The sequence below is a fragment of the Leucopleurus acutus genome (assembly GCF_964270905.1).
Source record: "Leucopleurus acutus genome assembly, chromosome: 3".
Classification (NCBI taxonomy): domain Eukaryota; kingdom Metazoa; phylum Chordata; class Mammalia; order Artiodactyla; family Delphinidae; genus Leucopleurus; species Leucopleurus acutus.
In genome coordinates this window covers 88,129,388-88,153,569 of record NC_139145.1, presented here as the reverse complement: position 1 = coordinate 88,153,569, position 24,182 = coordinate 88,129,388, and the positions used below count along the sequence as shown (strand labels likewise).

General features: G+C 37.8%; 1 protein-coding gene across 1 annotated transcript in view; it reads right to left on the bottom strand.

Annotated features, from left to right (window-relative positions):
• FBXL17 (F-box and leucine rich repeat protein 17) overlaps nucleotides 1-24,182 on the bottom strand; it is a 449,075-nt gene that overhangs the window by 284,451 nt on the left and 140,442 nt on the right. Inside the window, exon 5 of the mRNA XM_082836314.1 lies at nucleotides 22,192-22,299. Within this exon, the coding sequence (XP_082692440.1) occupies nucleotides 22,192-22,299 (108 nt within the window). The remainder of the gene's footprint in view (nucleotides 1-22,191; nucleotides 22,300-24,182) is intronic.

Genomic DNA, 24,182 nt, shown 5'->3' with positions numbered 1-24,182 from the left:
TAAAGCAGCACCATCCCAGAGAACTTTCTGCAATGATGGAAGTGTTCTCTAATTCTGCTGTTGAATATGGTAACCGCTAGTCACACGTGGCTACTGAGCACTTGAGACGCGAATAGTGTGAGGAAGGACCTGAATTTTTTTTTTTTTTTTTTTGTGGTACGCCGGCCTCTCACTGTTGTGGCCTCTCCCGTTGCGGAGCACAGGCCCTGGACGCGCAGGCTCAGTGGCCATGGCTCATTGACCCAGCCGCTCTGCGGCCCGTGGGATCTTTCCGCGCCAGGGCACGAACCCGTGTCCCCTGCATCGGCAGGCGGACTCTCAACCACTGCGCCACCAGGGAAGCCCGACCTGAATTTTTTTTATCTTATTTAATGTTGTTTAGTTTGCATTTACTTTTTATATCTGTGGCCAGTGGCTACAGTGTTGGACAGAGCAGCTGTGGAGAACTGGGTCTGCCAGGCAGCACGCACACCCTCCTCCCCACCTCAGCTCACAGAAAGGCTTCATGCAGAGCCCCTGCCCACTGCTCTGATGCATGTTGCAGGGCTACGGAGAGAAACAGGGATGGCTAAGAGGGTGAAATGCGAAAAGGTCCACAACAGTAGGGAACGTTTTCTAGTTGAGACAGCAAGCCTCTGTCACTAAGGCTGAATTCTGAGCCTTCAGCACGAGATTCAGGAAAACCTCTCTGCAATTAGCCTCTCAGGTCAGATGTTCCAAGAAGTCGCCGTCCAGTGTGGGACTCAGGACAACACGAGAGAACGGAGGCAGGACCAGGAAAGAAGAAATGGGTTGGACAAAGTTCTTCCTCAAGTTACCATGGACTGAGGCTTTACCAACATCAGAACATTGTTGGTACTTGGCAACCAAAGCATAACGAAAGGGAACAGACTCACCTTTGTTAAACACACAAAACAAGAAACAAAAACAAACAAAATGACAGTCTGCTCTGGCTGTCTCAGGAGCTCCATACAGTTGACCAGTCAGAACCTGGGCTGACTCGCTGCTTCCCCTTCCTCAAGGGTCTCCTCACTCCACTGTCTGAGAGCTATAGCCAACACCATGCCCAGAGCCCATAGGTGGGCTGCTTGGGCTCTAGCTTTATACCCCAAACATGGCACCTGATTCCTATCCTTGACCTCTCTACCTACCACAAATAAGGTAGGCTGGTATTAAACAAAACCACAAAAATGTTTTGAAGTACCTAAAGGAACAATAACCAAAAGACTATATAAAATACAAAACAGATAGCAAAATAAGTTTCTAATAATCTTTCAGACATCATTAAAGTCATTTAAAGAATCAAAGGGCTGATGCACGTGCTCCTTGCTATGCTTTCTTCCCTCCCAACTCCTGACGTATCTCCATGTGGTGATGGAAACAGAAATCATCCAGAATAACAGCTAGGCTTGGAGCAAAGTACAAGGTTGTGAGGCCGGTACCCGTGTCTTTTATGAAAGAGCAGGAGACACAAGGAGTACAGAGAAGACTGCAATAAAACAGGAGAGACAATGGTAATGCCAAATGGAACAAGTCTCAAAGTCTCGATATTTTGTTAGTTATATTTGTTGTTGTTATTTTTCACAAATATTGGAAGAGCAATGGTCTGGAAGCAGCCATGGAGAGCAAAGAGGATCCTGCCTCCACTTTCTGACCCTGAGAGACACAGTGAGAAAATAAACAGGTATGGTAGGTAAAATTCTAAAATGACCCCAAGGACCCATGCCCTAACATAATCCCTGACCTTGAGTGTGGGCAGGACCTTATAAGGAAAAGTAAAAGGATTTTGCAGCTATAATTAAGATCCCTGACCAATTAAACACTGAATTAGTCAAAAGACAGTATCCTGGATGGGCCTGGCCTAATCAGTTGAGCTCTGACAGAGGGTCTAGAGGTCAGAGAGATTCTCCTGCTGGCCTCGGAGAAGTGAGCAACCACGTTTTGAGAAGGACTGTGAAAGGCCCTGTGAGAAGACCACGTGGCTAAGACCCTCAAGACCGAGAGCAGTCCCTGACTGACGGCTAGAAAGAAAATGCGGACCTCAGTCCTATAACTACAAGGAACTGAATTCCTCCAACAACTACATGAGCTTGTAAGAGGATCTAAACTCTAGAAAGAGATGCAACCCCAACTGACACCTTGATTGTGACCTTGTGAGACCCTGGAAAAACCAAGTTGCAGCATCTGGACTTCTGACCCATGGATATAGTAAGATGACAAATACATGTGGTTTTAAGATGCTAAGTCTATGGTAATTTGTTGTACAGCAATAGAAAATCAATACAGAAGGGCTATAGGGGACTCTGTATATTTGAAGAGAAGTCAGGTTTCTCTTAAGACAAGGGGGAATATCCTTAGCCACTTGAATCTCTGAGGCTCACTGCCCTTCTTTAGATACATGTGTTCACAAAAGCTTAGAGGGAGATGCTTGCTCCATTCAGCCTTCTCTCTAGGTGTATCTTCAGTGGCCAAGAAAACACTTCCTGGGAAGACAAGCAACGCTGATGTGGTCACTCTTATTAGCTCCACATTGGGGAACTAAATTTCCCAAACCAGTCTTCAATCATGGAAAGATGACTTTAATGGAAATCCTTTATGAAAATGTTTGCATAGCTCCTGGCTTTCAATTCATATTCTGAGAACAGTCACATATTTCCTATACATATCTTAATACCACAAGGGAACTGTCTTTTCACTTTCACTAAACTTTTTCACAAGATTTTGCATTGGAGCTAAACTAGTAGCTAAAATGGTTTCACTGGTCACGTTTTCTTATTCTTGATTAAGCAAAGATGAATTTATACATGTCAAGGATCAGAATCACTGTTAAATTTGATATCCCTCTTAATGTTCCCCTCAGTAATGTACCCCGTATTTCTATTTTCTATATAAAAATCACCATTTCTTATGACTATAAATGGAGTATAATCTATAAAAATTTTGAATCACTCTTGTACACCATAAACTAATATAATATTGTCAACTATACCTCAATTAAAAAATCACCATTTTCTAAAGCCACATTACTTTTATAGTTAGCTTTCTTTACAGGGTATTTTTGATCCCAACACCCCCAAAATTTTCATAACTACTGTTCTGGGAACATGTAAAGAATGAAGTAGCTTCTGTGAGTTGCAGGTACTGGGTGGCTTGCTGAGCTCATGTCCTGACAGCAGCCCCATGTCTGTACCACAGCCAAATCAGAAATACACGAAATGGACCCACAGAGCTGCTAGAAAATATTTTGAAGCATGACCATTAAACCTATGAATGTTGAGGATGAATTTTGCTACGTGTAACCATATGCATATGTGAACTGTTATTAAATATAGCCACGTATAATACAGCATCACTCTGTTTTCCCAATTATACTGTATTATACTCACTACAAAGATGAAAATCATAAAAATTCTATCCAGCCACATAAATATCTCCTACACATGCATATTCTGGGGTCTAGCACAGCTTCTGGCACAAAGTTTCTATGTGAATTATGACTTTACCTCTTAGCTTCCTTCACTGTAATATATCTCATCACAACACTGTGAATGCACTTAACACCACTGAACTGTACACTTAAAAATGGTTAAAAAGGTAAACTTTTGTTATGCACATTTTACCACAATAAAAAAAAAAAAATTACTTCCTCGACCAGGACCCAGTGGGAGGATACAATAAAGTTCTGTAGGAAAGAAAACTTTATTTGTGCCAGATCAGTCCCCTCATATTAGGGAAGGTAACTGAGGACCAAAGAGGTTTGAATAACTTATTAAAGTGCCGATAATAGGCAGAGAGTCGATGGCAAATCTAAACTATTTTTCAGACTTAGGAAAACCCAAAGATATCTTCTAGAACTAATGGAATAGCAAGAAGTAACAATTCCAGAAACTATCTACATGTGATAAAATTCTAGTTCATTGACTCCTGAGCTTTCAGAAATCCTACATCCATGCCCATTCATCAGTTCAAGGTGGGTCAGATGATGACACTGGGCCACCTGTGGCTGATACTGCCCTGTATTTATTGTCCATAAACAGAGCATTCTTTCTCTTCCAATGGAGCAAAGACTCAAACATGAGGAAACAGGTTTACTTTGGCTCTCACATGCCAGCTTTCTACTGAGATCTTGAAGAGTGTTTTGCCCTCGGATTCAATTAAGGCTCATTTTTCATGAGCTGACAGTCACTGACTATGCTTGTGTCACCTTCCCTATGACCACATTGGCCAGTTCAACTTGAAATATGACAGAATCCAAAGGCAGTTCCAGGAGGTTAATTCCTGGTAACCTGCATCAATATACGACATACGGAGCACCTCTAAGGGGCGTGGCATTTTTATTCAGAACCCCACAAACAGCTCTGTCAAATTCATCATATTCCCTCCCTTGCTATGGGAATTTCATAATAGTGCCCTCCAGCGTTTCATAAAAAGCTACCTAAAATAATCCTTCATAAACAAATAATTACATTTAGGAAACTGACATTTTAATTAAACTTACTTTCCCTTACAAATTCACTGGTAGTCTTGGGTTACACAAATCACAGAGGATTTGAATAAGCAAAGCCATACCACCAGGATCTTTTAAATGCTTCATTCCAATTTTTAAACAGCTTCATAAGGTATTTTAAAAGAAATGCAAGTCAGAATGTAGAATGCAGGTAATCAACTTTCAGTTTAATACTGCTTTTATTGCGAAAAAATATTACTTATAGCCAATTCAGGTTAAAGGCTAAAATTAGTCAATGATTGTATGGCTGTGGATGTACTTAAGAATAAAATGAGACACTAAAATGTTACCTAGGAAACACAGACTTGGAGGATTATAAAAAGACCTCAAATAGCTTCCAAATTTTGTTAAGACTCTGGAAAAGTAAAAAATGAAACAAAATCCTCAATTGTGCAGGTTGACTAAAGGGGATGAAGCAGCATAAGAGGACTCACAGTACCTTGGCAAAGGCAGCAGGGATGTTCCACTGTTTCAGACTAACGAGGATAATTTACGTGAAGCCAGTTGGAGGAGATAATTTTTGAAAAGAATAAAAACTTCTGTATAGTTAAATATGTTCAAATGTCAACTAGTACCTAAATTACTTCTTGCCAGCCCTGTGGATGTTGACTTCATTGTGACTGAGTTTCAAAGCAATCGGTTGTAATCTTTAGGGAGCAAAGTCAAGGGTTAAGACAGGCTGCTGGGGCTGTAGATCAGCAACACACACTCACCTGCCAACACCTGTCAGGCTGCCAAGATGGGGATCATGGGAGAGACCAAAAGCACAGGGAGACAGAGGGGTCAGAGAAAGGCATTTATAAGAAAGTGGGGAGAGCCATCTATTAAGGACAGGGAGGGATATACAAGGAGAAAGGGAGGGGCTATAGTAGGGGTTGTGCATGGCAAGACTAAAAATAATAGTAAAGAAACTGAGGCTGCTGGGAATGGAATGGAATGGAATGGGGCAGAGAAGGAATTTCTGTCCCTGAGCACAGGAAGGCTTCCGCACCTCGACAGGTTCTGTTATCTACATTTAGAGAAGAACTTGGTTGGACAAAGGAGAGAGCGAGGGGCATCCCTTCTGCTCATCAACTAGGCTGAACCTCAGTTTGGTTAAGGCTGGTACTCGAGTATGGAGAGAGTAATAAAAGCTAGATAAGTCACATTTAGGACATCAGGTAAATCCTTCCCAGCACCTCACAGAACTGAGATACTCAGGGTATAACTGAAAGCTTTTAAATAGCCTGAGAGCCTGGCAGAGACAATAAAAATTTCTAATTCTAACCATGAAAATAGGACTTCCAGAGTCTGGAATGCTTATCACATCCACAATAGCTACCACGTTAATTCTCTGTCTCCTTCTTTATGTGTTCCTTCCAACCACTGCCTTCTTAATCACAATGGGATGCTGTCTCTTTGCTTTATTTCCAAAGCCAAGGCCTGGCTGGTTCTGCCATTCTCCTACTGGATCTGACATCTTTCACCATTTTATTCATTCTCTGTTTTGCTTTCTAGGACACTTTACTCACTGCTTCTCTTCAGAGCTATCCCTTCTAACTCCTTCTTGCCACATAGCCAGCCAGATAAATATTCCTTAAATAACTCTGATCATATCTCCCACCTTCTCTGAAACCTTCAGGAAAACAAAAACATTTCAACTGCAGAAAGGAATCCCAAAGCTTGCGTATCAAGGCCGTTCACTCTCCATACCTACTATTCCCTGACATCTTAAGTTAAAATAGCTCAAATCTCTTTCTCCAAGTTTTGAGAAGTTATTCTCACTGTGCTCAGAGACCTGTATTCATTATTTAAAACTGAGCTCACTTCCTGATTACTTCAGAGAGAGGAAAAATTAGTGAGTCTTAAAATATAATATACCTGCCTTAACACAAATTACTAACTAGGCAGCCCACAACAGAACGATGCCTTTTAGACAGAAATCGTCAATTGGCAACAGCTGCCAAGGGACCAGGGGAACAAACTTTCCTTCCAGCTACAGCTACCTGGGAGTCCCCTCTTTGTTTTCTCCATCTACTCACCTTCCCTCTCCCCTTCCCTTCCTCCTCCCCCACCAGCCCTCCCTGCGCTGTGCTGCTCAGGACCAAGCTCCCATTGCACACATCTGACATCCAATCCTAATGCTTGAGCTGGTCCAAATCTGCATCTCCGGTGCGGTAGTTGTGGTGCACTTTCATTCATTCATTCATACTTATTTAAGTGTTCCTGAGCACGTGGCTCTAACCTTGGCTGCACATTAGGATCATATGGGGAAACTTTTAAAAAACACTAATGACCAGGTCCCATCCTTAGAGGTTCTGATTTAATTGGCTTGGGGTAAGGCTAACAAGTCCTATTTCTGAAAAAGATACCCAGTTGATCTCAGCCTGGACAAGGAACCACTTCCCTAGTGCAGAGCAACTGATATTTAAATCCAGTTACTGAAAGTGTAAAAATAATTTAAAAAGCTCAGCCTCTTCAATCACTCAAAAAAGAACATAGAAGACTATTATTCATATAGTCAGTAACTATTTATTGGGCATCCATTATGTACCAGAAAATATTCCAGCTGCTAAAAATATAGCAGTGAACAAAACAGACCAAAAAATCCCTGTCCATAGGGTACTTATATTTCTAGTTGGAAGGGGGCAGTAGAAACAATAAACAAATTGTATAGTATGTTAAAAGGTGTTAAGTACTACAGAGAAAAAAATAAAGCAAGGCACGGCAGATGGGAACCAGTAGGGGGAAGAAAGATGGAGTGTAATTTTAAATAAGCAGTCAAGAATGATCTCATTGAAAAGATATATGGGCACAAGTTTGAAGGAGGTGAGGCAGCAAACAAAACCATGCTGATGCCTGGGACGAGAATAAGTGCAAAGGCCCTGAGATGGGAACTGGTCTAGCGTTTTGGAGGATTAGTAAGGAGCCAGAGGTTCTGGAGCAGAGTGAATAGAAGGAAAACTAATTAGAGACATGGCCAAAGAGGGGAGCAAAGAAGGGAAGACTGGGTGAGGCCTTGTAGGCCAAAGTAAGGATTTTAGCTTCTGCTCTAAGGAATCTGGGAATTTGGTGGGTTTTAAGCAGGTATGTGACAGGATCTAAGCTACATTTTTAAATGATTATTCTAGCTTCTGTGTGAGTCTAGCTAGACTAGGAGCAATGGTAGAAGCAGAGAAGCTGTAATAAATTAATCTAGTCAAGCAACATCAGTGACCTGGGCCACAGTGACAGCAGCTGGAGGTAGTATAAAGTGATCAGATTCTGGATATATTTGAAATTAGAATCAACAGAATTTTCTGACAAATTAGTTATGGAGCACAAGAGAAAAATAAGAATCAGGGATAATTCCAAGGTTTCTGGTTTGAGCAACTGGAAGGTATTACTGCAATTAACTAAGATGCTTTGGGGACAGGTAGGGAGAGACTTTGGTTTTGAATATACTATATCTGAGATGCCTGTTAGATATCCAAGGAGAGTCAAATAAATGTGGGCCTCATCAGCACACAGGTAGCACTTACACTTCTAAATTTAATATATAAAAGTATTAATTATATATAAATGTGCTAAATTCATTAGGTTAGCTAGGTACAATCATACTGGCCTTTCAATTTATAGTGAGTAAAAAAAATTATTAATTAATTGATTAAACTACTTTGTGGGCATACATACCCAGAGTAATAAAAAATAATACATAGTGGACTAGCATGATTCTAAAAAAAAAGCATTAGCAGCAATATTGTCCCAAGCCACCTGGAGCAGTTACAAGGCTGGCTTCACTTCCTGTCAAAGTATAATTCAGCCTTCACACCTCCAGTACACATCCTCTGTAAAACCTCCCAGGATGCCCACCGTCAGATTAAGAGAATCTGCCCTCTGTACATCCACTGATGTTGCTCATTCTCCCACCACGGCCTTAAACACTGCTTTATAATTTAGTCTAATTAAGTGTATGTTTCTCCCACTAGAGTCTAAGGCAAGCTAATGCAGGTCTGTGACCATGTCTTATTCACTTTTGTGTCACCAGTGCTTCACACAGTACTAGGTGCATCATACGAAATTATTAAATGCTGATTGCTGAATGAGTAAATTTGAAATTAAGAACAAAACATTAAAAATAATTTCAGGGCTTCCCTGGTGGCGCAGTGGTTGAGAGTCCGCCTGCCGATGCAGGGGACAAGGGCTCGTGCCCCGGTCCGGGAAGATCCCACATGCCGCGGAGCGGCTGGGCCCGTGAGCCATGGCCGCTGAGCCTGCGCGTCTGGAGCCTGTGCTCCGCAACAGGAAAGGCCACAACAGTGAGAGGCCCACATATCACAAAAAATAATAATAATAATAATAATTTCATGTACCTAGGTTTCCGTAAACCAGGTCTCCGTTCTTTTAACTATATCGAACGCAGGATCTGCAGCTCTGGAGCTACATGTTTCTAAAAGTGATATATTTGAACATAAACCTCAGTAATACATAAGCATTAAATAATAAAAAACAACATTCACTCTACGCAATTAAAGATCATTTTAGAACAAGAAGCATAATCAGTTCTTTATTTTCATGTTCGTTCTTAAAATGAAGAACATTTAAACAGTCTCTGTAAGTTTTCACAGTTTTGATGTGAGTGGCAGGAATTTTGAGTAGTTCACCAAAAAAAATTTTTTTTTTTTTTTTTTTTAGATGTGGGGGTAGGAGTTTATTAATTTATTTTTGCTGTGTTGGGTCTTCGTTTCTGTGCGAGGGCTTTCTCTAGTTGCGGCAAGCAGGGGCTGCTCTTCATCGCGGTGCGTGGGCCTCTCACTATCGTTGCCTCTCTTGTTGTGGAGCAGAGGCTCCAGACGCGCAGGCTCAGTAGTTGTGGCTCACGGGCCCAGCCGCTACGCGGCATGTGGGATCCTCCCAGACCAGGACGCGAACCCGTGTCCCCTGCATTAGCAGGCAGATTCTCAACCACTGCGCCACCAGGGAAGCCACCAAAAATTTTAATCACTGTCTTCTGCTGCAGAAATGTGCATATTTGTTAACTGGCTTCCTGTTTTCTTTGTGCAACAAATCAGAATGGATGCTCCGCTCCTCCTCTTCCACTCTGGCAGGCAGCACAGTCTCTAATTGACTTTTTTCTAGGACTTCTTTCTACCAAATCCCTTTCTTTTCTCCATAGAAGATTTCTAGAGCTCATAACAGACTACAAACAGCACTTAAAGTTAGCAGCACTAAGCAGCCCTGTCACTTTTTTACCTAGCAGGAGCTAAGAAAAAGAATTTCTCCTCAGTTGAAAAATAAAACATTCATACTGTTTGACTTAAATAAGAAAAAAATCAAAGCTTAAATAAATTAAGGATAAATTAAGTCAAATGTGAAGCATGCAAGGAAAGATTACTTTGTCTAATTGGACTGGTTGTATACTTCTCTTTCATTTCCTCATACCAAGTTCACAGATCTGTTTTTCTAAAAAAGACAATTCATGGAATTTTGAACCCATTTCAGTCACCTGAATCCACTTATCACACTTCAATGTGTCAAAAGTTTTGGAAATATATTCCAAATAAAAGTTTTACAACCTTATTTTTAAAAGTAGTAAAATAACTGAAATGCCATTAGCCCAAGACAAAAGCTTATCATATCTAAGCCAAGTGACCTGTACATTGACCTCTTGATATTATACTATTAAAGTCAAACAGCCAAATTATTTCATTCTTTATTTCTAAATGTATGAAACTGAAAAACAAAGAAACGACATTAATGATTTTTAATTAAAAATACTCTGGCATATATTGTCATTTTCCGGCATTCAAAAAATGTTACAGAAATGATATACCTACTCTCTAAAATGAAGTGCCTTTTATTTCTTTCTTTCTGGTTTAGAATATTCACCTTCACATGGCAAATCTCTTGGGCTTACACTCTCATTTCTGAGCCTTAGACTAAAGTCAAAGTTCAGAGTGAAAGAGGCCCAAAACTTAATTTCAGACATTAGTCTTGCTAATCTGTGACCAGGTACTGTTCACAGAGGAACAGCATGAGGCCCCTTCAGTAGGTACCTGCAGCTTCTCTCTGAGGCTTACCCCATAGGTCTGGAGCGCCCTGAGTCATTCAGGAAGAACACAGCTAACCTAGGCATCCATTAGCTTTCTCTTCTCTCAATCTCCAAGCCATTTTTATGAGAAGAAACATTCCAAAATGTATATGTAACTCTGCCCCCCTACCCTCCCTCCTGAAGTCCCCAAATAAAGCCTCAAATACCCCTTCTAGTTGGCATTAACAATCTAATACTTTTATTAACAATCTAAAATGAATTAACAATTCATTGATATTATTAATCTAAATATTAATAAGTCTGATATTAACAATCTAAAAATGAATCAATCAGATCACCCTTACTAGCGAGAAAGAAAAAAATCAGGATGCACGTTTGGAAAAAATACTATTTCTTCCACAACCTTCATTTCTGGCATTATACTTGATACTACGTAAGTGCAACAATCACCTATAATGATAAAAGAATGAACACTTTCCAGGTGAGAAAAATCTTAGAAAACTCAAACTTTTTAAAGAGCATGTAAGGATTCATACTCAAAATCCAAATCAGGAACTCTACAAAACACTGAATCAGGTCCCATTTGTTTTACTTAGTTTTACCTTTGTCTTACAAAAGCAGTTCCAAGAAGCAACAGCATTTGGTTTACAATGTATTTAAATTTGGAATTGACAAATCATACTCAATGTTAAGAGCTGGAAGTAAATGATCTAAAATTCTAGGTTAATGACTATGCTATAGGCAGTATATCAGATACCAATAAGAAATAGCACTCAGAAAGAAGGTCTTTCTGAAGTTTTCCTTGATTTTAAGTAACACAGAACATGAAACTACATTATTATTAAAAAATGCAAATTTTTCAAAAAGGAAGTGCAAAAATTATATAACCTTGATTTATATATTAAAGCACTACTTTCTGATACAAAGAACTAATTCTGTTCTCTCAACCAGTTTCTTCCATCTATGAGTTGAAAAGCTTCAACTAATTGAAATGAAAATTTAAATAACAATATCTAGTATATAGCTAACTTTAAATATCAAAATTTATGATTTACTTTAATATTATGTACTTTGGGGTCACTTATACCTTCTCACATCAACAAAAAGCATGACCAAGATTTCTGAAAATTAAAAAATAAACAGATGTACTGACATGATAGTATGTTACTTGTTGCGGAGCACAGGCTCCCGACGCACAGGCTCAGCGGCCATGGCTCACAGGCCCAGCCGCTCCGCAGCATGTGGGATATTCCCGGACCAGGGCATGAACCCGTGTCCCCTGCATCGGCAGGCAGACTCTCAACCACTGCGCCATCAGGGAAGCCCAGCATGTTACTTTTTACTTGTCAGTCAAAACCATCCAAGATATAACTTAAATTAACTGGTAACTAATAATCGATAACTCAAATAACTAGTTCACAGCAACTAACTTATTTAGTCAAATATTTTTCTTTACATTTGCCTCTGTGAATTGACATTATACATTACAGCACTGAGAAACATTTAAATTTTACTCTTTCTAGGGTCATGTATAAAACCTATTCTTTGGGCTTCCCTGGTGGCGCAGTGGTTGAGAGTCCACCTGCCGATGCAGGAGACACGGGTTCGTGCCCCGGTCCGGGAAGATCCCGCATGCCGCAAAGCGGCTGGGCTCATGAGCCATGGCCGCTGAGCCTGCGCGTCCGGAGCCTGTGCTCCGCAACGGGAGAGGCCACAACAGTGAGAGGCCCGCGTACCTCAAAAAAACTAAAACAAAAAAAACCCCTATTCTTTTATAATTAAGCACCTAGCCCTCTATCCTATTCTTGGGAATCACCACAGCCTTGTAGCTTCATTATTCCTAATTACCACATAGCTAGCTTCCTCTACCTCTCTAGTTATAGCTTTTCTAGATCCAAGACCAAAGTATGGCTAGAGAGTGTCTAAGGAATGGTCAAGTCTAATTTAAATGTTATAGTATGTGCAATTCTCTGCTTTGTGCTTGATCCCCATTGTTACAAGACTTTTTAAGGGGAAATAAATATCAGTTCTATTCTCTTAGATGTGGTCTCACATAAGAAACCCTGAATGACACAAAAAGGAATATGTATTAGGATCTAACCAGGAAAACAGAAACCACCATAAGCATTTATTAAATTACACAAAGGGAATTTCATTAAGGAAAGTGGTTATTCTGATGAAGTAGAAGGTGAGAAGACAAACTGGAGAGACTAATGTAAGCCACAGATTTAGCAGCAGCAGGAGGCCACAAACACCCTAAGGCTAGGGAGACAGAAAGAAGACTCAGTGTTCATGGCCACAGGCCTGGTCTTCCAATACAAGCTGGAGCTGCAGGAGGTCTGTCCAGGGCTGGAACCATGGAGAAGAAGCTGTTGCCAGAAATGTTACCTGAGACAGACAGGGAGGTTGAGAGATACCAGACTGTCACCCTCACTTTGCCTTCCTGCCTCCCACTAAATGCAGCCTGCAGGGGGAAGCCTCCTATGATATATAAGAGCATGCTTAGAGAGAAGAAAGGATGTGAGGGCAAACAGACCTAGGACCAGCACAAAGCAAAAGGAAAGAAAGGGGAAGGGGGAGCCAGATTCCAAAATGAAAAGAAGTAGTCAATCTAATGAGAGTTCGTTATCACAACCCAGAAAAAGGAAGAACTGCCAGAGCACTCCCCACACCTTGTCTGAGAAACCCAGGGTGCTAATAAACTTCTTCTCCTTTGAACGAGATGAAAGCTGTAAAAGTATCCTGAGCTGCTTTCTGCTTTCTCAGGCACAGGGGTATTGCTTCATTTTTAAAGATCAAAAATTGATAGCCAATTGCATGTTGAAAAGTACCTCTGATCGAACATAATAACCAAGCATTTCCACTAATGAATATAACAGAGAAAGTTCCAGTGGGCACCTTTTTTCTTGGAAAAAAATGTTGATGGCCAATCATCCCACTGGGATACAATCAATTGAAAGGAAGTCTACTGTAGGGGAAGCAGCTATGTTCCTGATGGTTTTGTAAGTACACTGTGATCAACAGCTTTTGTGTAAATACCTGTGATACCTCTGGGCTGGAGAGCAAACATACGAAGAGCTCAACTGCCTTTAGTCAGTAGACGCTATGGGACTCTATTATTGGGCCAGTGTGCCAGGAGAAGAGGGAGCTCACAACCAAACTCTATTCCAAAAATTATTATGGAAAATAATGAGTAATATTATGTAGACCCAAATTCTGGTTAAATACTGAGGTTCCAAGATAAAATTTTAGAACACACCTCTGCTGTTACATAGATAACTTTTGACTAATAGAGAGTTACCATGGAAATGAATTCCCTGTTTTCAAAGAATGTGACTCCAATAAAGATGCAACATAAGTTTTCTTCCCCTCAGTATTCAGGAGCCCCTTAGGCCATCGTTATAAACACTGCACAATGTTAAAACAAAATTGTAAAGAAAAATCTGATAATTTGGATTCTCTATGGTTAATGATTGGCACAGTGTGGGCATGTACTGTGTTTGTGTATAAATGAATATATAATATGTACATATGCAAGCATTTCCCTGTGGCTAACAGGACCTGCCCAGGGGCAGTGAAAATAGTGTTTAAATAAGACAGTTGAATTAGTTGATAATAAAACACCGTTAAATATTTTATAAATGTTCAAAACTATTAAGTGAATATAACTGTCAATGTTTTAATCAGTTGAATATGTTTTCAAATTAATTGGACTCTAACTCTGTAATTCTCAGTAAATGTTTATTTTAAATTAATAAATGATAACTGAATCACTTTGCTGTACACCTGAAACTAACACATTGTAAATTAACTTTACTTCAATAAAAAAATTAATTAATAAATGAGATCTGCTTACTTTCTTTCCCTCAGTAGTATATCTCCTCATTAAGTTTCATTATAACGTATTCTCATTAAGCCCCAGATCTGGTTTCTCTAATTCAGGTAGTCTATTCTGTCAATTTAGAGATGTGACCCCATCCGTGCCTGATATAACTATGCATTTATGTATAAACCACAAGATTGAATGAAGCAGATTCACACTGATCCTTAAATAAAATTTCTGTTACAACACAGTGTGAATGAATCTGAAAGCCAAAAAGAGCTTGAAAGCAGTGTCTCCTAATAGCTTTCTTGGATAAAGACTGACCTCATGTGTTAGAGACCAGATAAATAAAGTTGAAATCCTTTTCTACAAGAATACTGGCAACGAAAACCATAATTTACGAACAAGTGTGTGATAAAAATTCAAGGAGTGAACTGAGGATAACATAAGCAAAGTAAAATAATATTTAAAGTATAAAGCCAAGATCCAGAAAAAGCCCTTTCAAAAAAGATAGCCAGCTTTCCTCATTTTGTATTTATATATTTATAGTAGAGCCTGAAGCAACCATTTTATCAAAGGATAGATGCAACAAAGAAATTCATTTGTTCATTTTACTTTGTTAGGACTTTCAAAAACTGAGTCATTTGAAAGATGAATTCATTTATTTTACTAGTGTCACATTGATACATCTTGCTGCTGTAGTTGCGGAAATGAAAATGTAGCACAAATATACATTACAACTAGAGTAGGAGTAATAGAGTTGTAAAATATAAAAAGAGTAGCCTCGCTGAATAGATACTACTGACTTAACAGAATGAAAAAATGTGATAAATTGCCACAGCTTACGTAGTCACTGCCTATACTAATTTAGAAAAATAAAAATCAAAGTCACTAATTTGTGCAATAACAATAAGGTACAACATACCTCACACTGGTCAGAATGGCCATCGTTAAGAAGTCTACAAAGAACAAATGTTAGAGAGGGTGTGGAGAAAAGGGGACCCTCCTACACTGTTGGTGGGAATGTAAATTAGTACAACCACTATGGAGAACAGTATAGAGGTTCCTTAAAAAACTAAAAGTAGAGGTGCCATATGATCCAGCAATCCCACTCTTGGGCATATATCTGGACAAAAATGTAATTCAAAAAGATACATGCATCCCTATGTTCATAGCAGCACTATTCACAATAGCCAAGACTTGGAAACAACCTAAATGTCCAACAACAGATGAATGGATAAAGAAGATGTGGTATATAGATACAATGGAATATTACTCAGCCATAAAAAAGAATGAAATAATGCCATTTGCAGCAACATGGATGGACCTAGAGATTATCTACTAAGTAAGTCAGAAAGAGAAGGATAAATACCGTATGATATCACTTATGGATGGAATCTAAAATATGACACAAATGAACTTCTATGAAACAGAAACAGAATCACAGACATACAGAAGAGACTTGTGGTTGCCAAGGGGGAGGTGGGGTGGGGAAGGGAAGGATTGGGAGTTTGGGGTTAGCAGATGCAAACTAATTATACATAGAATGGATCAACAACAAGGTCCTACTGTATAGCACACAGAACTATATTCAATATTGTGATAAACCATAATGGAAACGAATATTTACAAAAAAGAATGTATATATATGTAAAACTGAATCACTTTGCTGTTCAGCAGAAATTAATGCAACAATGTAAATCCACTATATTTCTATAAAAAAATGAAAAAATAAGGTACAAAAGTGTATTCCTCTGATTCAGTATATTGCTATGGTAGGAATTTTTTTAATGATTTTATTTAAAATATTATTTTAGTTGTTCAGTGTATTAAAGGGGAAAAAACAAAACAAAACCATGAAGAGCAGACAAACAGTTTTTAATCTTAACATTCAGCCTTGGCACTCAGGTAGAAAGAAGGGTCATAAAGTTTTTAACTAAGATTTATTTTCATGAAAATTATTTTTCATTTTTATTTTAATAAAAGAATATGAATGGATTAGGACTAAAGAGTTATAAGAAGCTTTTACACATAATGACGAATATTTTTCTAATTAATTAATTTATTTATATATATTATTTTTCAAATGCTGCCTTAGTATGTGCCAAGCACTCTTCCTCTAAAACCTGAGAGATAGGTAGATGTTATTATTATCCTCATTTTACAGATGAGAAAACTGAGGCTAAGAGATTAGGTGATTTGCCCTAGGTCATACAATAGCAGTCATCCTATTAGCTTTGATGACAGCAGTAAGCAGTTTGCTCTCTGTTGTGAACTTCAAAGAAAAAATCTATTAATGGATCACACCAGGCCTAGAGAATCAGCGCCTAAATTCTGAACACTTGATTTTTGGCTCAACTCTTAACTCCCGGAAAGCTAAAAAGAACCAAATGCACAGTCATCCTACAAATACCTCTTCAGAGTCCTCACTGGTCATACTCACTAGGGAATATTTCAGAGCTGAATGAACTTAAGAACACACACTTGCCACATCTTAAAATATCACTCAAGTACCTATAATTAATCAGAAACAAATGAAATGATAATCTACAACTTAACAGCTAAAACAACCCTAAAGTAGCAAAATAATATGTTCTGCCTTTAGAATAAGACATTCTAAACTGATCTGTTGTTTGGAAATTTGAAAGACAAGAAAGTTCTCTTTCATTTCTAGTCTCTGAATAAACATGAAAAGGAAGATGAAAATTGAGTTAGCTGCATGAATGAACATTCTTTCACTTACTTATGTTAAATTGACTTGAAAAAAATCAATTTTGTTTTTCTTTAGAAAATATTTCATATTTTCAGCCATAAGCACTTTTAAAGTATGTGTTTTTAAAAAAGTTCTTTAATATGATATGGTCCAAGAAAATATCTGAACTTTGGGCATTTTTTTTAGCTGTTACCTTCAAAAAAAAAAACCTCTATTTAAAAACAAAAACAAACATACCCATATCTGACACATCCTAAGAATTCAGTTCATGTTTATAAACTGAAAAACTGAAGCAACAATAAGATCTAAGGTATCACCAGAATTAATATCATTAATTAAGATATCATCAGAATTATATCATTAATTAATAAACAGAACCTTTAAATTTATCAACAATCTTAAGTTATGACAAATATAAATTTTTATATAGCATATAATGAAAATGAACATTTTGTCAAAAATTCTTCACCATCATCCTTAATAGTCATATAAAATAGCATTTCCTGACTACTGGTAGAAATCATTTGAACTGATCTAAGTCAATTCACAATGGATCTGTGGCATTAAACTCATGAACCCACAGCATTTCTGAGGTTTGCACTCCAACTATACGTAAAAATAATATGTCACTTTGACATTTCAGATTCCATTGGCTTATCTGTTCAACTGATTTTAAATTAATATTATATATTAATGTATATGATTATTAATTATTATCCTGAGCATTTTCCATGGTATTATGCATTCTCAAAAAGCATGCTATTGAATACTATGATTTTATCATGTTATATTAATAGCAACATTTTTAACCCCTTAAAAGCTTTTTTATTATTATGGAAATTTTCAAATATAAGTAATGAGAATAATATAATGAACCGCCATGTCCTATAGCCCAGCTCAATTATCTATATTTTGCCATTTTTGTCTCCTTTAGTGGCCTATCCACTTTTTTTCTTTTTATCCCTTTGTAATATTTTAATGCAAATCCCTAACATTGTGTCATTTCACTAGTAAATACTCAAGTATGTATCTCTTACTGATAAAGTTTTTAAAATATATCAGATATTTGGTAGAATTCACCAATGAAGCAATCTAGGCACAGAGTATCATTGGAGGGAAGGTTTTTAACAACAAATGTAATTTCTTTAAGAGATATAGAGGTATTCAAGTAATCTATTTCTTCTTCAGTGAGCTTTGGAAGTTTGCATCTTTCAAATAAATTTTCCATTTCATCTAACTTGTTGAATTTAGAGGCATAAAGATGTCCATAATATTTGCTTGTTATCCTTTTAATATCTGGAGAATCTGTAGCTATGTTACTCCTCTGAGTCATGGTACTGGCAATTTCTCTCTCTCTCTCTTTTAAGTAGTCTCAATAGAGATTTATCGAGTTTATCAAAGAACCAACCTTTAATTTCATTAATTTTCTCTTTTTTTTGTTTTCCATTTCATTGATATCCACTTTGATCTTTATAATTTCCTTTCCTCTGCTTACTTTGAGTTTAATTTGTTTTTCTTTTTTCAAGTTTCATAAGGCAGAAGCTAAGGTCATTGATTAGAGACCTTTTTTTTTATACAGGTGTTTGGTGGTATTTAAAGTAAATACTTTAGTAGCATCACACTAAATCTGATGTGTTGTGTTTTCATCCTCATTCACTTCAAAATACTTTCTAATTTCTCTTTTGATTTCTTCTTTACTCATGGGTTATTTAGGACTGGATGAGCAAGGAAGGGAGAGCATACTCCAATCTCTGGGGTTTTCTATGCAAGTTCTCTCCACTCTGGTACTCTGTCCTCTGAATTCTGGCTATCCTGGTCTCCCTGGACTTTCGGTTCTGTCTCAACTCAGATAGTCTGCTGAGTTTTGCCTGGGTTATCCCTCTCTGTGCTACAAGCTGGAAACTCTTCCAACATATTAGACGAAGGCAAGCATAGGGCTTCTCTTGTTTGTTTCTTAGATCTCAGGGATCACTGTCCTTGGTTGTCTGATATCCAGTGTCTTGAAGACCATTGTTTCATATATTTTGTCAGTTTTTCTAGGTTGTTTCAGGGAAGAGAGTAAATCTGGTCCCCACTACTCCATCTTAACTGGAAGAAGAAATCCAGTTCTGTTTTGTTTTTTTTATAGATCATTGTAAACTCATGACTTTTATACATTTGTTTTAATCCATTTCAGCCATTTTCCTTTTTGATGCTCAACGTATCCCAGCTTAGGCCAGTGAGAGGCACTTCATGTTGGCTTTTGGGTCCTTTGACATGTTCCTATTAGTCCTTAATGTGGCAAATGATACTTAGGCACTACAGTCTAGTCACTAGGGGTTAACTATACATTTGCATTTGCTGAACTTGTTTTTGAAAAGTGGGAAGGAGAGCAAAAGTACAAGATAGAAATATTTTACATTTATAAATAGGTACATGGCAGTGAAAAGAACACACCTGTGTTGGAGGAAGCTCAATTCTGCCGGATACAAGTCATTAACATTCTCAACTGTTAGAGACCTCAAAAGTTCTTATCATTGCTTCCAAACCCACTCTGGTAAAGCTGACTTTATCTTCTCCACCTGTGGGCATTCAGTCTTGGCTACTTCTGGACTCTCATTTACATAGTCACAGCAGCTTAGAAGGAAGGCCGCTTACTTCAATATTGCTTGATATTAGCAGAATCTATCTGAAGACTAAGGGTGTGTCATCAATAAATAGAGTCCAGCCAAGACTGAGAGCATCAAAGTAAAATTAAGTCCACGAGACCACAGTAATAGAATATCAATATTCTTCCATTTATTCCCAATCTTCTGTCTTCTTGCCCTTGATTTAACAATCTAAGATGTCACAAATCCCCAATTTTCCCTTCTAACTTACTAAAGACTTGACATTCCTTAGTTTCAGTGACAGCCACTCACAGTCCCGTCCAGGCCAATGACTCAAATTCAGAGATTTGTCTGGCTGTAAGAAACTCTAGAGATAGACCACCTAATACAGGCACATCTCTTCATAGGAGGAAACTAAGGCACCTGCTTCTAGTAGCAAACTTAGAGCCAAAGACTTAGTAAAGTAATAACTTGGAGAGATTTTCTAAATCATATAAAATTAAATGTATTTATACCAGTAACTCTCAACACTCTGTATCTCATATCTCCCTAATCATTTATTTAAGAATTACATACCATGTTGATAATAAATTATTTAGAGCTATATACCATGATTATAATAAGGGTAACACAACTTCCTAGGAACATTTATATATTTACAAACATTTTGTGAATGTAAATTACATTTTGTATAATGTCTTAGTAGAAAAATACTGTCAGAATGCAAATATTTTAACAAAAAAGCTTTTATTTTATTAAAACTTGAGTTCTACCCTTGGTTTTCAAGAGATAAGATAACCAAAATTGCTTCGCAAAAGTTATACATGTTTAAAATGCTATCTTGCCTTTACCCGAATCCATGAAACTAAGCAATATTATGCCACAAACCAGTCTTCTCATCAAAACAAATACTGTGCTGAGCAAGAAAGATGCTCCTAAAACGCTGTGGACCAGCTTTGATATGAATCCAGTAGATTCTGACTGCTAACAGGCCAAAACACCAATCCTGGTATATAATCTTCACAATAATCTTCTCAGCAAATTAAGCCTTCCAAAGCTGACATTTGCTATCGCTACTATTTTGTCAAAGAAAATAATTCTGATCTTTTAAGTACCAGTGTACAATAATTTTTGGCCATCTCAAAATGCTCAGGGAAGCACTTACTGATCTAATAAGTCTTGTTTTGTCTTTAATGAGTACAATTTCAAGTGATCGTAAAAAGCCCACATACGGTCATTATAACCCTTGTTGTGCACAAGCTGTTCATCCAAAGGCATTTCTACTCTACACCATAAACAGCATTAGATGTGACGAGAAAAATACTCATCTACCAAAATGTTCAGGCCAAGATTATAGAAAATGAATAAAAAATTATGGTTACATATGGTCTTGGTTACACTGAGATGTTTTGATAGAGCAGTAAGAGAATAACGTGCCTGTCCTCTCTGCTGGCTTTAGGTTCTGATCCTCAAAATATAATTAAAGCTGATCAGTCATTTAAGACACAGAACAACCACAGGCTCTGTTTCAGATACACTAGACTAGAACAGTGATTTGATTTTTTTTTCAAAGTTTGCTCTGATTTTCCAGCAATTTAGATATTGTAGCACCTATTTTAATAATAGTAGCTAAAGTTTACTTAGCACTTACTGTGGTTTCCATACTGAGGCAAGCATCTTGCATATATTACTTCAATTAATTCCCTGAAAGATAATTTGCTCACTTAGGTAATAAATGGCAGAGCCAAGATTCAAACAGGAGCTGACAACAGAGCCCAGATTCCTATCCACTGGGCCTTATTGCCATTGTTCTAGGTAACTCGTAAACATTTGCTCTTTTCCTAGGAAGAAAGAAAAACATTATATCCCGCTAAGCTGTAAGCTTGAAGAGACCTGACAAATTTCAGATAATACACAAGTAAATTTTATAGTAACCAGTTTTCTAAAGCATGTATATAAGAATTAGCTCCTAATTATTTTAGAACTCTGAAAAACAGCAGAGATGACACATTGAAAGGGAGAGATTACAAAGGAACTGGTATTTTCATTATTGCTAAAATATGAGATTTCATATATTTGGTATACAAGTAAACTCTCTGAACTATAAAGTTAATTTTTGACATACATTTGCTTCTCTTTTCACGTTACATACTCAGCTTAATCATATGCACTGACCATATTCACTTCTTAAAAGCCAAATGCTCAGAAGATCTAATGATATATGACCAGTGAACACTTTCATCAAAATATCTTCTAACACAATACATTAACATCTCAATATGTTTTGTCATATATATCAGTTTCTTTAATGTATATATTTCATAGTCATTAGCAAATGAAAAAGCAAAAAAGTTTCTTGTTTAAATGAATGTACCATTTCAGAAAGGATAGATTTTGTATTGTTGCCTTAAAGTGATTTTAATTTTACCAAACGCTACTTACACGTCTATAATGGTCTGAGTAGTCCTCATTCAAGTACGTATAACATTGCTAGGGCACTGATATGAATGATACTCGTTAAAACTAAGGAGACGTAGCCACGGTTCCTACCTTGGTTAGATGAATGACTCCTTTAGAAGTAACTGAACAACCCATGAAGCCAACGTACTGAAGTTCAGGACAGTGCTCAGCAAATGCTTTCACCGATTGATCTGTCACCTAGGGAAGAGACATGAAGAAAGTCAAGGTGGCATTACAGTGAGTGAATTTAAGGATTTGGCTACTGCAAATTCCCTCTGCCTTACCTTGCATCATTAATATTTCCCCTTCCAATGGATCATTTGAATCCATATACAGACATGCTGCAATATGTCCTGTGTTTTTTTTTTATAAATCCTCCCTCAACCCCACATCCCCTTCTATCACCCCATGTTCGTTTACTTCTTCACAGAAAATGTCTCAGAGATGTCAACACTATCTACCTCCACTTCTTCGCATCTCTCTCAATAGATATGTACATATTTTATTGACATACACTTCACAAACTACAAAATTCACCCCTTCAAAAGGAACAGTTCAAGTGGTTTTTAGCATGTTCACAAGTTGTACAACCATCACCAATACCTAATTCCAGAATATGTTCCTTAACCCAAGAAGAAACACCATGCCCGTTAGCAGTCACTCCCCTATTCCAACTCCAGCCTCCAGCCCCTGGCAACTTTCTGTCACTATGAATTTGCCTAGTCTGGACATCTTTTATAACTGAAATTGTACAATTGCTTCCTAAAGTGCAACAATGGTCTCTTTATAAGGTTTCTCCCTGCAAGTGTTTCTTCCAAGAAATCTGGTTTTGCCCCTCACTGCTTCAAATTCCTCAGATTTGGATAGTGTGATGGTTAATTTTATGTGTCACCCTGACTACACCACGAGGCACCCAGATATTTGATTAAACATTATTCTGGGTATGTCTGAGGGTGTTTCTGGATGAGATTAACATTTGAAACAGTAGACTGTGTAAAGCAGATTGCTCTCCCCAAGGTGACCACTCAACCTTAGTCACATCCAATCCGTTGAAGGTCTGAATGGAACAAAAAGGTGGAGTGAAGGAAAATTTGCTCTCTCTCTTTCTCTCTCTCTGCCTTGTCTTCAAGTTGAGACACCAGTTTCCTACCTTTAGACTCAAACTTGGACTGGTACTTATATCATCGGCTCTCCTGGTTCCTATGCATTCACACTCAGACTAGAAGTACACCATCAGCTTTCCTTGGTCTCCAGATTGCCGATTTGGGGACTTCTCAGCCTCCATAGTTACATGAGCCAATTCCTTACAATAATCTCTTTTACAAACACACACACACACACACACACACACACACACACACACACACACACACACCTCATACTAATTCCGATTCTCTGAAGAACCTTACCTAATGTAATACATATTAGAATCCCCTGAGGAGTTTAGTAAAATCTCAGAGCCAAAAGGCGTGTGGCCCAAGGATCTGTATTTTTAACAAGCCCCTAAGAGACTCTTAGGGATGTGAAAACTTGAGGCCCCAGAGCTGCAAAGAAGTTACACTGACAGCTTTTGGCATTTCTACATGGCCCTGCTTTAAACAAAGGGCAGACTGAAATTCCTTTTTTGTCTCCCTCAACCTCCAAAAACTTTCCATGTATAAAATTATCTTCTTATAATTGTGCTAACATTTTCTTCACTGTTCCAGAAAGTTGTAGCTTATTAAAGAAGGTCCAAATATTCTCTATCATAGGCTTAATTTCAGATTCACTTTCCTCACAGTCAAGATGAAATCAACAAGTTAAACACCACTGTTAGTTTTTCAAACAGCAGTGACTTGCATCTCCTTTGCATTAAATTTAATATGGGTGACTCTTACTTTGTGTCTTCCTTATCTATTCTGAATAGATATTGGAAAATAAACGTATGTGGGTAGCATTAATTCTGAAACAACCCAAGAACATTTTCCTAAAATAATGAAACCAACAGCATCCATGGTACGTCTGATAAAAGATTAATTCTGCCCTCAAAAGTAAAGTATGCTTCAGCAGATTAAGAGTAAGGGTGCCATTGATAAATTAAA